The sequence below is a fragment of the Blennius ocellaris genome (genome assembly GCF_963422515.1).
Source record: "Blennius ocellaris genome assembly, chromosome: 21".
In the NCBI taxonomy this organism is placed as follows: domain Eukaryota; kingdom Metazoa; phylum Chordata; class Actinopteri; order Blenniiformes; family Blenniidae; genus Blennius; species Blennius ocellaris.
The window spans coordinates 17,303,005-17,316,406 of NC_137670.1; the positions used below are offsets into that span (position 1 = coordinate 17,303,005).

General features: G+C 41.4%; 1 protein-coding gene across 1 annotated transcript in view; it reads right to left on the minus strand.

The window, feature by feature from the left end:
* Positions 1-1,044: 1,044 nt before the first annotated feature.
* The window catches only part of nrg3b (neuregulin 3b), a gene marked incomplete at its 5' end in the record, with an annotated part of 199,605 nt that continues 187,247 nt past the window's right edge, over positions 1,045-13,402 (minus strand). Inside the window, 3 exons of the mRNA XM_080517790.1 lie at positions 1,045-2,034; positions 5,354-5,536; positions 13,089-13,198. Of these exons, the coding sequence (XP_080373916.1) occupies positions 1,317-2,034; positions 5,354-5,536; positions 13,089-13,198 (1,011 nt within the window). The 3' untranslated portion in view covers positions 1,045-1,316. The remainder of the gene's footprint in view (positions 2,035-5,353; positions 5,537-13,088; positions 13,199-13,402) is intronic.

Below are 13,402 nucleotides of genomic sequence, written 5' to 3' on the forward strand. Positions count from 1 at the left end.
CATTTGCAAACCTCATGGCCATTGTTAGAATTCAACATGAATGAAGTACATTCCTTGGTGTATGTGGCCTATGGATACAGACTAAGGTTTATCATTAGGAATAATGAACAAAGAGCATAATTTTGCATTCATTGAGTATCTTTCAAGCACTACTTCCGTCAACCCCCTTGCGGGAAAAAGTATATCATTGTGCTTTCTGTGAATGAAAGCACAATAATATATGAGAGCACAATACATCTGTTTGTTTTAAATCAGTGTTGCTGCTTTATGAGTTTTTGGCATACGGAAGCAAGCTTACAAGGTGAATGACGATACCCACACTGAAAAATAAGATCTGAATGAAAAAATACAACTAAACTTTGCTGCTATCTGATAAACATCTGAAATTAGGGGTTTATAAAGTGCAGAAGGAGGCTGGCTTCACAGGGCTTCTACCCCATTGTGACGCCCCAGAAGATGATTTGTCTCAAATCAAGTGCAAATTTTGCATTGACTGCTGGACTTCTCAAAGTGTCACAAGATATAATTATTGTTGGCAACTGGGCTCCTTTCCAGTTCAATTCTCTTAGTAGGTTGCAATGGTCATAATAATAATAATAATAATTTTCATAAAGTTTTAAAAAATCTAATTATCTCTCTTAGCCTTAAAATACTAAATGCTAAAATGATTTTATTAAAATAATGAATTGTTTTCTCATTCATGTATTTCTTTTTAACACAATTTCTCATCAAAGAATGGAAACTATCATCACACACTCGGACATCAGTAACCAACCATGTGTGAACACAACACAAGCACATTGTCACGTAAATGGATGGAGATGAACAAAGCCCTTAACACTGTTATCTTAGTCTTTATTTTGTCACAATTGTATGTCAAATATATATACGTCTATATGACATATATTATATGACATATATAATTTCATTTCTTTACAATAGAGAAACAACATAGAGATGACACACTATTTTGGTTTCTAAGTAGAAGCTCCTTTTAAATAGTGGCATTTTTTTTCAATACACTGTTTAAGTCAAGCTCCCACTCGAGTCACGGTTTTTGTTTTCCTTATTGAGTCACATTTATTCACAATGTGTGTTTGTCTCTTTTTCTTTGTAATCTGATGTCTTTTGTGTCAATATTTTTTTTCTTCCTCTGCAGTTCAATCTGTTCCGGGTGCCTTCAAAAATCTACGGCCATCTGTTATTGGTCCATGTGGCCACACAGATGGTCCCACCTGCTAACCATCCTGAGCCACCAGCAAAGGTATACAGTTATTAGGAAACAGTGTCTTTGAAGCTTTACAGAATTAATCCAATCAGCTTTCACAGGGCTTGGCATAAGCATCTCCAGTTCCTCTGCAGCTGGGTCCTTTGGTGTCCAAGAAGCGGTTTGCGCCTCCGCACACCCGAGATGTCTGACCTTGGCACTGTCCCTGGGCTTCTCTTTGGCCTGCTGCCTTCCGAACTCTGCTCCCACTGCTTGTGTGCACACCTCTGGCAGGATATTGGACACTTTTTGCATGTGGCTCCCGCTCAGTCGCAGCCCGGGAAGCGCTCGTGCCGTCGTGGAGGCCCTCGGACGCTTTAACCGGGTCGGAAAGGCTTTTCTGTTTTAAATCCGGTGAAAGTTCCACCGTGATTTCGACGGAGCGCAAGGAGCCGGGGGTCTTCTCTGAGCCAGCGGCCGCAAGGGGGTTGACACCGCTGGGAGTAATGCCAGTCGCCACCACAACGGTGTCAGGTGGGAAGAGAGTATCGCTAATGGGCAGCCCCGTCTTACCAGCCAGCACAGGGTGCCACTTCAGCAGCCCTGCTTGTTTCCGGTCACTTGGGTCCACATGCCCCGGCTCGAGGTCGCATGCTTGGAGTGAGGGGATGATTGGCACAGAACGGGTGCGCAGGGAGGTCGGGAGGAAGGTTGTTCCTTTATCTAGGCGGGTGCAAGGGACCTCGGTCCATCCTTTCCTGGCTGTGAAGTGAGAGAGTGAGGTCCTGCTGAGGAGGGCGCCGACCTTCCCGCTGGCAGAATCACACCTTTAGGCAGAAGAAAGAATAGAAAAGGAGAGGTGAGAGTGAGAGACCAAGTCATTTATACCGTGACCTTCTTTGTTCTCGACAATCATCACCTAAGAGATATATAGCAGAGGAACGCATATAAAATACTGAAATAAAAAGGCTCTGTCTTGCTTATATTATTTTACCTCAGTTGAGGAAAAAAACAAAACACCCCCACCTTGCACCATCAAAATGGTCATTACTTGACTTTGTTCTTTTATAATCTTTTCTGCAATTATCTATAATCCTCAACATGAGCGGCCTGTTTTATTGCTGTAGGTAGGAGTGTTTACCAGAGAAATCCATTCTCTGGTGGATGTCTTATCAGAGATTGAAGGCTTTATGGAGCTTCAATCTTGACCCTGTTGGGGCTCTATGGAAACTTTATACACTGACTATCTGCTTCACGTGTCTTCTAATTTTAGGTTTGAAACAATACACAATGTACCATCTCACATTGAACCCACCAAGCCTGACAGGTGTGATATAACATTTAGGGTGAAAATCAGTGTATATGTAGGCGTGAGCGCTCTGGCAAGTATATCTGGAGGATGACGAAGAGTGAAAATGCCACAAAAACACTGCAGAGAGGCATGGAAGACGTCGGGCTCTCTCACAGAACAATACAGCGGAGCAGGAAACTTATCTCGAGTCAAGTGTGTGCGTTGATGTATGTGGTGAGTGTGCATAAGAGTTAATATTGTTACTGAAGACTCAATTCACGTTAAGCGTCACCCCAGCGTAGCCTTAGGAGGCAGCCGGTGTTATTGTCAGCCTTCAGAGACTGTTTGTAGCATAACCAGGTTTAAATAATTGAATTACTTTCCCACTCACCTTTTCCGTATTAGAAGGGTGAAAGCAAGCTGGAGGTAAACCCAACAGATCAAAATAGATCTAAAAATAACTGCCATAGCAAATTTGCCTTCGATTGTGTCCCTATCTGCATTGGGTAAATATAGGTTTTGACACTGGATAATGAAACTGACAATACTCTACAGGGATTTGTTGTCACAAAATGGAAAACATGGTGGAGCATTCTCCTGTTTGTTTGTTGTTCTCGCCTCTTCCCCGTTCCCTTTTCTTTCTTTTTTTTTTGCTCCCCTTTAACACTTCCCCGTGCCTCCATCTTTACTTCTCTGCTCTCCCATCGTCTCTGCACTGTCTTCCTCCTCTCTTCACTCTCCCCTCTCTGCTTCTCTCACTCTCCCTTCCACCTCCCATTTCTCATTTCCAGAGATGAGAGGGTGTCTCCATGGCAACAGGGTAGACGTGGGGGCTGGAGGAGAAGGAGGGGGCTGTGAGCTTGCTAGCTTGGCGTTGTGTGGCTTGTAAGTCGAGAAATGGGTCATTTCAGCCTTGTGAAGGCCGGCAAAAAAAAATAAAAAATACAAGTGAAGGATCTATAAAGGAATCATCAATGGCTAATGAGATCTGAATTGTTTAACTGCAAAAACGCAGTGTTATCCCTGAGAAGAGCACAAGCCTTATTTCAGCTCTTCTCCTAAATACTTGAAGGAGCAGCATCAGATTTAATTGCCCGTAGCATGCAGATTTTTTTTTTTGCCTTTGTGCTTTAACAAAGAAAATCCTCATTACTTTCTTTATTAGTTTGTTTGTTTTCCCGGCCGAGCGTGTATGTGCGTGTGCATGTGTGTGCGTGTGTTTGTGTGTGTGTGTGTGTGTGTGTGTGTGCGTTGGAAAGGGAAACTGCTCCTGGAGGATCTCACCACACAACCATTTGAAAGAACTGCTGAGCTCCATGGAGCTTTGTTTAAAAATGTAAATTATGGAAATAGGTCACATAAAGAGTTTGGCAGCTCGCAGTGTATCTTACAAGTCACTGTAACGCTTAATCAGGTTGGCATGCTAATAGGAACATTGCAAGGCACTTTTAAGTGCGGGGAAATGCACCGGGGACACTGCTGCTTTAATGACAGACGTTTCTGTTAACAGTGCCATCGCTCAAGTTGCACACACTGACGGCAAATTAGGCTGTTTCTGAGTCATATGCTAAACAGGCCCGCCTCATTCAGGCCTAAGATACTGTTGTCTGCATCTGTAAATACAAAAACCTAAAATAATTCAATGTTTTCAGTGTTGCTTTATTAAAGGGGAAATGCCAGTGGAGCTGCTTGACATTATGCATGGATCTAGACGAGCAAGCACTTCAGTGGCCAATATGGGATGAATATACTTTGGCCGTGCCAGCTTTTATGCAGTAATTAATTTTCTTATGATTTGAATATCCTTAATGCAAAAGGGAAGTTTGAAGTCATGTGGAGAAACACGCAACTTTGCCTCATCCATAAATGATCTCCCTCCTCGAGGACAGTGGACAAGCATTTCCGCTTTGATAACAAATGTGTCAGGGAGGATTTCACGACAGGCTACTTTTATTTGAGTTTGTGCCAGTAAGGATGATCAGACTATACTTTAAAAATGTGTTTTAAGTCTGTCTGCCCCCCCCCCCCCCCCGATAGCCAACTGGCAAGAGCTGGCTCTGCCAAAACTCCTTCTTGCTTTTATCGCCTCCTGAAACGGTGCCAGTGGCTGCGCTTCACTTATGGTGCCCGCCAAAACGGAGAAACTTGCTGTCCTCACTCGACATCGGGGTGAGCATGATGAGAATTCCAGATGGGCCTAGGTTCGAAAGATGAAAACTTTGCCACGTGTGGCCTTGTTTTAGTTGGTCACAAGTAGCCAATATGGCCCCAGATCCTGACAGTGAAACCACATTAAGTTAAGTGATTGAGCCGGTGTGCAGACCAATACATTTCCCAATAATGCTCATTGAGCGTTAGCCAGCATCTAACCATTCTGGACAGCTTGAAATCCATGTGAAATTGTGCATCATCTGGTAATTAGCTTTGGTACAGTTGTAATTTTTAACCCCGTTCAAACACGGAGATAAAACACATTTCCATTCACAGCAGCAGCTCAGTGGCAAGTGCAGGCCGGATTACACACAGGCTCGTATCTTCCCCGGCACCACGATACTGTAGAGCGGGCTGGGATCAAGTGCGTTCTCCAAATTAATTGTGACAGTCTCAGTAGAAGAAGGGCACTGCAGATCTCATTTATTTCCCTGGATCAGATTTCATCGGCTACTTCGCGGATTTGAACTCGGGAGTATTTTCGGTCATAAACTAATTTCTCCCGAAATTATCCCTCTGCCACTCCAACTTAACCTCGGTTAATCCGGAGGTCCATATCACTGAACCGAGCACTTGACCTCGAGGCACAGAAAGTCTCCCCTTCGTGGAGCAAACATGACAGAGGAGGACAAAGATAGATTCACCTTCTTATGGACTCCACGTCTGTTGAGTCGTCCTCCTGCAAGTGTTTGTAGGCGTGCCCTGCCACTCTGGAGCCGTCAATAAGGTTGGTCGATATTTTGTGTTTCCCTCTGGAAATGGGCGGGGTCCTGAAGTAATTAGTCTCTCGTCGTTGTTGAGCGGGACTGAGCGAGAGGGAGCTGCTCCTGCAACCGAAGGCAAACGAATTAGTGCGGCGGAAACTCGCCAAATGAACACGCCGTTTCACCGAAGCTTCGTCATATCACGCCGCCCTCATCTAATTCATTCATCTCATCGCATTTATCTCGTCTTTCTGATGTTGATGCGAAACGGAATCGATTGACCTTTCTGAGATGATAAAAAACAACATATTTTTATACATTCAATTGACTCCTTCCACAAATGACCTGACTATACTGCAGACTAAACATGGGATTTCTCTACTGCAACAATGTGAGGAGAATGGCCATTTCAGTGAGCAATACAATGCTCTTCACATAAGCAAATAAATAATTCATAATAAATAAATCAAAGAGAGAAGAAAATAAATTTGGTGGAAGCAAACTAAATTAGCATCAATGCTCAGGTCGTCTTTTTTTGTGCTTAAAGCAAAATGGTAATGTAGCTGACAGCTTATTATTGTGTTTCACTATATCAAAGCTTAAAAAAAAACGTTTTAATTTTCTTGTTTGTTCAGTGTATTGCAAATTTCAATTCGAGATAAATATGCCTTCTCTGTGTTTTCATTGGTTTCGTCTCCCTGTTGGAGACAAACAGCAGCAGCTGAACATCCACTCATCTCAGGTCGGACATTTGTACTCGTAATTACAGGAAAAAAAATAAAGAATAAAAAATTCCCACTAAAACTCCGGCAATCCCGACACCAGGAAGTTAAAACTGGCCGATTGGAATACGCTACAGTAATGCCTCTCCACATTTCACATTATGCCTGTGCATTCCGAGCAATTACAAGACACAATACCTGCTGTGAATACAGTCTATTTCTGGAGAGAGCCGCGTAGCACCTCTGCTAGCCGAGACCTATGTTGATGCTGTCTTCCTTGCATGTAAATGATATACGATTATCGTGTTTGCAAGAATAGTCAGTGTTTCTGCGTGGCAAGGATGACCTTTACGAATGTTTAAATAGACAGAGATTTTTGCCACATTAGCATATTCTCTGACTCACTGTAGGGGACTGGAGAGCGGGAGCAGTTGCCAGAAGCCTCTTCATGCCACTGTGTCATAGGTGCATGTAGTTTTTTGATGTAATGATTGTTTTCTTTTGTTACATACACAGAAAATACTGCAAAAATCAACCAACCTGAATAGAATATATTTTATCGAAATATCCACATTTTCCTACCTGCCTCTAATATTAATTCATAGCACTAATTCATTATATATATATATATATATCGTGTTTGCAAGAACATTATTAGAAGTGCAGTGCGTGACCATTAGTGCATTTGTACAGAATGAGTGAAACAATACATACATGCATTTTTAGATCAAACCATTTTCTCGGTGAGTGCCAGTGTTTCTCAGGTCCCGAGGACATGTTCAAATGTCTCTTACTTCCACAGACCTCATTCAAAACAATGATTTTCCTCAAGCTCCGCAGGAGCCTGATAAAAACAACAACAACAACAACAACAACAAATGGATTCATTATATATTCGCCATATGAGAGAATGGAGTCTGGCTGGATAGCAGCTCACCAAGATCCTGGCTGGACAACCCTATAAGAGGACACTTCTGGGGATCATCTAAGCCTGCACAAGTCTGAGTGATATTTCAGCCACAACTAAAGTGTCTTCCAGACCGATCAAGCGACAACTAAATCAAACTACAGTATAATATAAGAAGACAGCGACGGGACTCATGTAATATATGTAAGACAACAGTGTTTTTCTGTGCCAGGTTTAAAATACAGTACTCAATTGTATGCTGGAGCATGAAAATGACAGGCATGTACTGATCCCCCGCTGGGATTGGAGGTGGAGGCAGCAGCCCTTGGAAACTGTGTCTCTTGCCCGGGCACACTGCTTTTTAAATTGTTCTGGAGACCGTCGGTGGTCGACTCCAAAGAAAATCCCTGCAGGTCTACAGCGGTAGAACAATGCCATCAAGGATGAATCGGAGTCATACAGCTGTACACTGCAAGGTGATGTGTTGGTGTATCTCACAAGAACGAAACGCTCTCATGACACATCTGTGACCAGAAAATCCAGATGGAATCCAGTTTCCATCTTATCTGAATACATATTTTGGGACAGAGGGTCTGATGTTGACTTGATCCTTGGGGGTCACTTGGTTGTGTTGAATCTAACCACCAGAAAAGATTTGAAGCATATTATTAGTGTTGGGAAAACAATTTATTTGTATTGAAGTGTGAAACAAATCAGTGACAATCATTCTTTAAGCTTGATTTTGGATGTTGAATAATTTGGGAACTGTGAAAGGCACACAGTACCAAATTGTCAACATTTGCAAACTTTTTTTTTTAAAGTAGTCCCCAGCTTTTTCAACATGCTGAAATAGATTGAAAAGCTTACTGACCAGTCTCACACATATTTGATGAATTATAGTTTTAAAAGTCTTGGATTTGGACACCTTTCTTTCTGAAAGTAGAACAATACATGCTATTGAACACTATTGTTTTATAATATATCTAATAATTTGTCATATATATGACAATGGATGTAAATATTCAAATAATTGTTTTTTGTTGTTGTGGTTTTTCATTGTTCAAATCACAAATCTGCTGAAATGACAAAAAAGGAAAAGATGCATCTGTTTAGAATAGCTATAGATTGTAATTACAGTATTATAATAAAACAACTAGGAATATGGAGAAGTTCCCAAATATGGTATAAAGGCTTCAGAATACAGTATACAAGATGTTAGTAACGCCACAGTGGCAAGGTGGCAGTAGTGAGTCTCTGTACTCAATTTTGTCTTCAGTCCAACTGCATACATCGACGGAAGGTTATTTCATTTTATCACATTTTCAAGGTTTAAACTAATAATTATGATATATTGTACATATAATTAAAAATGTCAATTCACTTCATTCCTTGAATGAAAAATGTAAAACTGTAAATGTAAAACAAATCTGGTATGATTTGACAGCTGACTGAAGACTATAAATAATGTTCAGGTTTATTACCTTTATGTTCATTGCTGTGAAATTAAGAGCATGATAGTGGCTCGAGCTTTTGCCGGAATTAGCTTTTCTATCGACAGATGTTGTAAAAGTTGATATGAATAAAGCTGAATTAAGGCAGTTTTGTTACCCGTTATGTTGCAAGCTGATTTTTCTTTTTAATTAGGATTAACTGGAAGCCGGAAAATTGTAAAATGTTTTTGTCTGTTGCGATTATTAGTGTTAAATGTTTAAAACGGGACTGCAGCTGCTTATCTCCACAATTCACCAAAACTATACAGCCTCTGGATGTGGGATGACTAAGCCTGGCTGGGAGAGTAATCCAGCACACACTTTAACCAGTTACTGGCTGTTTGTGCCTCTCCTGGACATATCGGGGAGGAACGAGAAACACTGAGAGACAGAGGGAAAATGGCATGTGACAAAGGACCTGAGCTGAGTTATAAACAGGACGGGACATGCGCAGAATCGGCATCCTTCTTCACAGAAGCAGCAGGCTACACCCACATATCACACATAACGTTCACTATGGACACTGAACATGTTTCCCTCTCAGCAGGTGGAGAAAAAAAAATAAATCACCGACTCCATATGAGCATATTGATTAGCTTACGTACTTACAATTTTCCCCATCCAATCGAGACAAAGGCAGTGATTGATTTAATCCACAGCAGCACAAATGAAAACAATGATTGACTTCTTGCAGTGTGACGCTATTTCTATGTGAGATGCAAAAATGTGCCCAAGGACAGACGGAACAGAGAGAGCTGCTGCCGGTTACTTGATTCAGAAAATATCAAATGCAAATGATTAAGGTGAAAGTGATTGATTTGTTCATTTTTCTCGCACCGGCCTGTGCAATAACCGTCTTCGTCTGAGTACTTCAAATGTAAATTCATGAACACATTTCTTGTTAGCCAGGCCTCTTCATATGACATTTGATGTCGGTCTTCAGGTGAACCAGCTCTTTTAGTTCCCAGTGAAATATGTCTGGATCAAGGCTGCTGGATGGAATGAAATCACATTTTGTAAAGACACCTCGTTTCCCCAGAGGATGAATCCCACTGATGCTAATGTGATCCTGTGACTTTTCCTCTTGTGCCACTATGCAGATGACATTTGTGGTTCATAATGAAATGTCTTGACAGCAGTGAGTTGAAGTGGCATTTTGCACAGAGAAAGAATGAATCATAATAACTTTAGAGGTACTCTGTGAGAGAGAACATTATATTTGTTGCTCGTGACCAATTTCTTGTGAAACCACTTTTCCCACCAGTCGAAGGTGTATTTTGTGATTACCGATAGCAAGCCTGCAGACATGCAAACATTGTATTTGAGTCCGTAAAACCCCAAATTAACTTAACATTTAAGCAATATACGTGTATTTAGGTGATATGTGTCAATATAAGGTCTGTCTGTATGTATACTATGCAGACATGATTTCTTGATCGGCACTTTGCACAGTTTGTCGACTGTCTATGACGACCCACAAACAGGAAGGAGACGGAAGTCGGTTCAGTATTTAACAATATGGAATCAAAGCTCAAATAGCCTGTATGGAAAAATAAAAGCGCTGCGTTTCAGAGATACTAAAGAAAAAAACAAAACAATTTACCATCCCAGTCAGTACAAATGTGAGGTGGAGTGCATCCAAAACTGACGCATATGTGTCTGTTGTCTACAAAAGACCCCAGAGCTCACATGGACCCATTAAGCAAAGTACATTTATTTTTAGTTCGTTAAACTAATGTCTTTGTGGGGCTACTGCTTTGTTGCTTTCCTTACTCCATTAAAAAAGGCCTCAGTAAGATATTTTTTAAAGCGGAATTTTTCAAAAATAAATACTTATCCAAGACATTATTTCCTAATTTATAATTTGTCCTATTTGGACCATTGAATGTCAAAGAGAGACATGCTGAAACAGATCGGAATTGGTCTTTGGTTATAGAGAAAGGTTGTTTTGTTTGAATTGAATCTTCTACCCAAATAGAAAAGGCATATTTGTATATGATGTAATATAATAAAACTACTGAAATAAGGCATCTGTGTTTTTTCTTCATAGATTTCCACATTTAATTCATGACATAAAGCAACAAGATTTAATTTACTTGATTTTAAAGATAAACGGTGGTGGATATCAAAAGAGTGGTTTTTGTCACCTTTTTAGAGCCATTTTTAGCCAAGGGCTAAGAGTCTTTACTCCAAAATTACTCTTGTGTAAATAGAATGAAAATAAGATAGGATGTTTATTGAGGTATAATTTTGTAAAAGCTTCAGGGAACTGCAAACAAAAGGTCCGAAGAACCACATGTGGCTCCAGAGCCGCAGGTTTCAAACTCCTGGACAAGCCTCCAAAAAAAAACCCGCCGTATTGTCTTTAAAGGCATATGCGTGGCATGTTAGCTTCCTGACCCACACTTGACTGCATACAGCCTTCTTTTTGCCACAGCAACTCAGAAGTTCAAATATTATAAATCTGACATGCAAGTGTAATGATTTCTACCTTTTTATAATTTACTATTCAAAGACAGTTTCTTTCTAGAACTGTTCGAAAACCCGAGGCGGTATTCTTGTTGGCTTAGTAGTGAGATTGATAACAAGAATAGACTGCTATGATAATAGAGGGCAGAGCCTCCGCAGCGTCCATCAACTTGCCGAGCCGATTTGATAAATCAATGACTGCAATGCAACGCTAGCCATTCAGTTTGCAGCAGGCAGAAAAATAAATTATCTGTCCTTTGTCAATGAAGGCCGACACACACAGTGCAGGTGAAGGACTATGAGCATATTCAACATGGTGGATTGTGGCAGGGCCATAGCGCCATTTAAACAATTGCAGTAAACATTAGAGCATCCAAACACCAGCATAGCCATTATGCCAATTTTAGCGTTTAGCTTTATCTAGTCTACAGCTTAAAAATGTCACTAATGCAGCTGTGACTGGAGGTGAATTGTTTCATCCTGTTACGTGTGTGGTTCCTTCACTGGTGTGTCAAACACGCATACCGCATTCAAATGATGACAGCGAATATGCACAGGTAACCATTGGCAGCAGTGCTGCTGGGTATAGCTCATGATAGGGTCCAGGTTTCAGGTCAATAGCTGAAAGCATCTCAACATCATCCATCACCGTCTCGTTCTCCCCTGCCTCCCCCGACTCCGAGAACAAGCTGAACAGATGATTGACTGTCAGCCGCCCTTCATGAGGCACCTGCATGACAGCGTGGAGAGTAAAAAGCCAGGAGGACTCGGTACTGTCCCCGCAGCCATATGTGACAACCTTTTCAAAGAAAAAAAAAAAACTTTCCTCTGTGACACAGCACCGGTGCATTAAAACAGAACAACTGCTCCACGGTGGAGTTTTCAGTTGAGATGTCGCAGGCATATTAAAAACTCCCTCTGTCTATACGCACACGCACACACACACACCTACACGTACACACATACACGTCTGTGTACGATGAACTTCTGAATTATCTCAGCTTGCTTTAATTACGGTACATCATATAAACTGCGTTATCACTTCATAAAGCTGAGAACGTGGGTAATGCATAAGGCATCGTAATGAGGGTTTAAATAAACGTGTGGAAACGTATACCCAGCCTGTTCTCTGCCGTACGCAGCTACAACACTGTTGCCTGGCGGTGACTCTGACTGCTGCTCCGCTCAGTGAGAATGAATAAAAGAACGACATCATTAGCAATGAGGCTTTTTTTTGGATTAATTTTTTTTTAGGATTTGCCTTCAACTCTCATAATGGGTGTTGTGGGAAATACATTTTGGTCACAGGAGTTCCTGCAAGTTGTGTGGCTGAACTTCATTAACTGTCAAAGTGTCCCTGCACCAATATCATCAAAGCAAATGAAGCCTCTCTGAAAACATCCCGGGATCGGGCCATTGTCGCATGCCCACGTCCCTGTGTTCCTCCGCAGATTTCAAATGGCACTGTTTGATACTTGACGGCTGTGATCACAAAGCATAGCTGCGTCTGAGATCCCCTTGTAGCAAAAAATGTTGTTTATTTTTGTTGAATTCTCCGCCACTTGAAGGGTGGCAAGAAAAGAACTTTGTTGAGTCAATGTTTAACTCCGCACATTAAAAAAAAAAAAAAAAAAAACGCCTCTCCCTCTGAGGACGTCTCCTCTTCTCTTTGTGCAACCAGTTGTTTTAGAGTCTGCCCGGGTAAACATTTAATCACTCCGCGATTTACTGGAATGCCACATAAATAAAGACGTCTACATGCCCAACTATTTTGACAGCCTGTAATTTTTTATTCTATCAAAGTAGATAAACCAATAATCCCCTTCGGAAAATGCCCGAGGTTAGCTGAGGATGCGCACACAGACATTCGGCTTACGGTACTGGGATGGTATCCATGATATATATTAACATAGTTACTCCCCTTTATAATCATCATAAATCCCTCTGTTTATTATTTGGAGGTCTATATCCAGCATTATACGGCAATGATTAAATTTCACACTTGGCTACCCCTTATATCTTGCTACAGGCTGACGGGGTGAAGGATATGAAACAGCGCTGGAAATAAGAGTACACTGTATATTCACCTGAAACGCTTTCCTTTCGACAGTGCCTTGCTGAGAATGGGCGGCGCCACCATTGATGTGCCTGGTGCCACCGTGACGCCTTTAACGGAGGATCCGTGAGCAGTGCAGCTCTGCAGAAAAACGAAGAAAAGTCGTACATACAGTCAGTGACAAAACACGGTAATGGGCTCAGGGTTAATCTGTACTATTAACCTTGTTCGACATTTCTTTGTTGTAATGATCACAATCAAAACCATGTCAGAAGTGTAAGCTGATATGGAAGTAAACGCAAAGAACAAACTCTGGATATAATTCGTAACGCTGATAATTCTGTG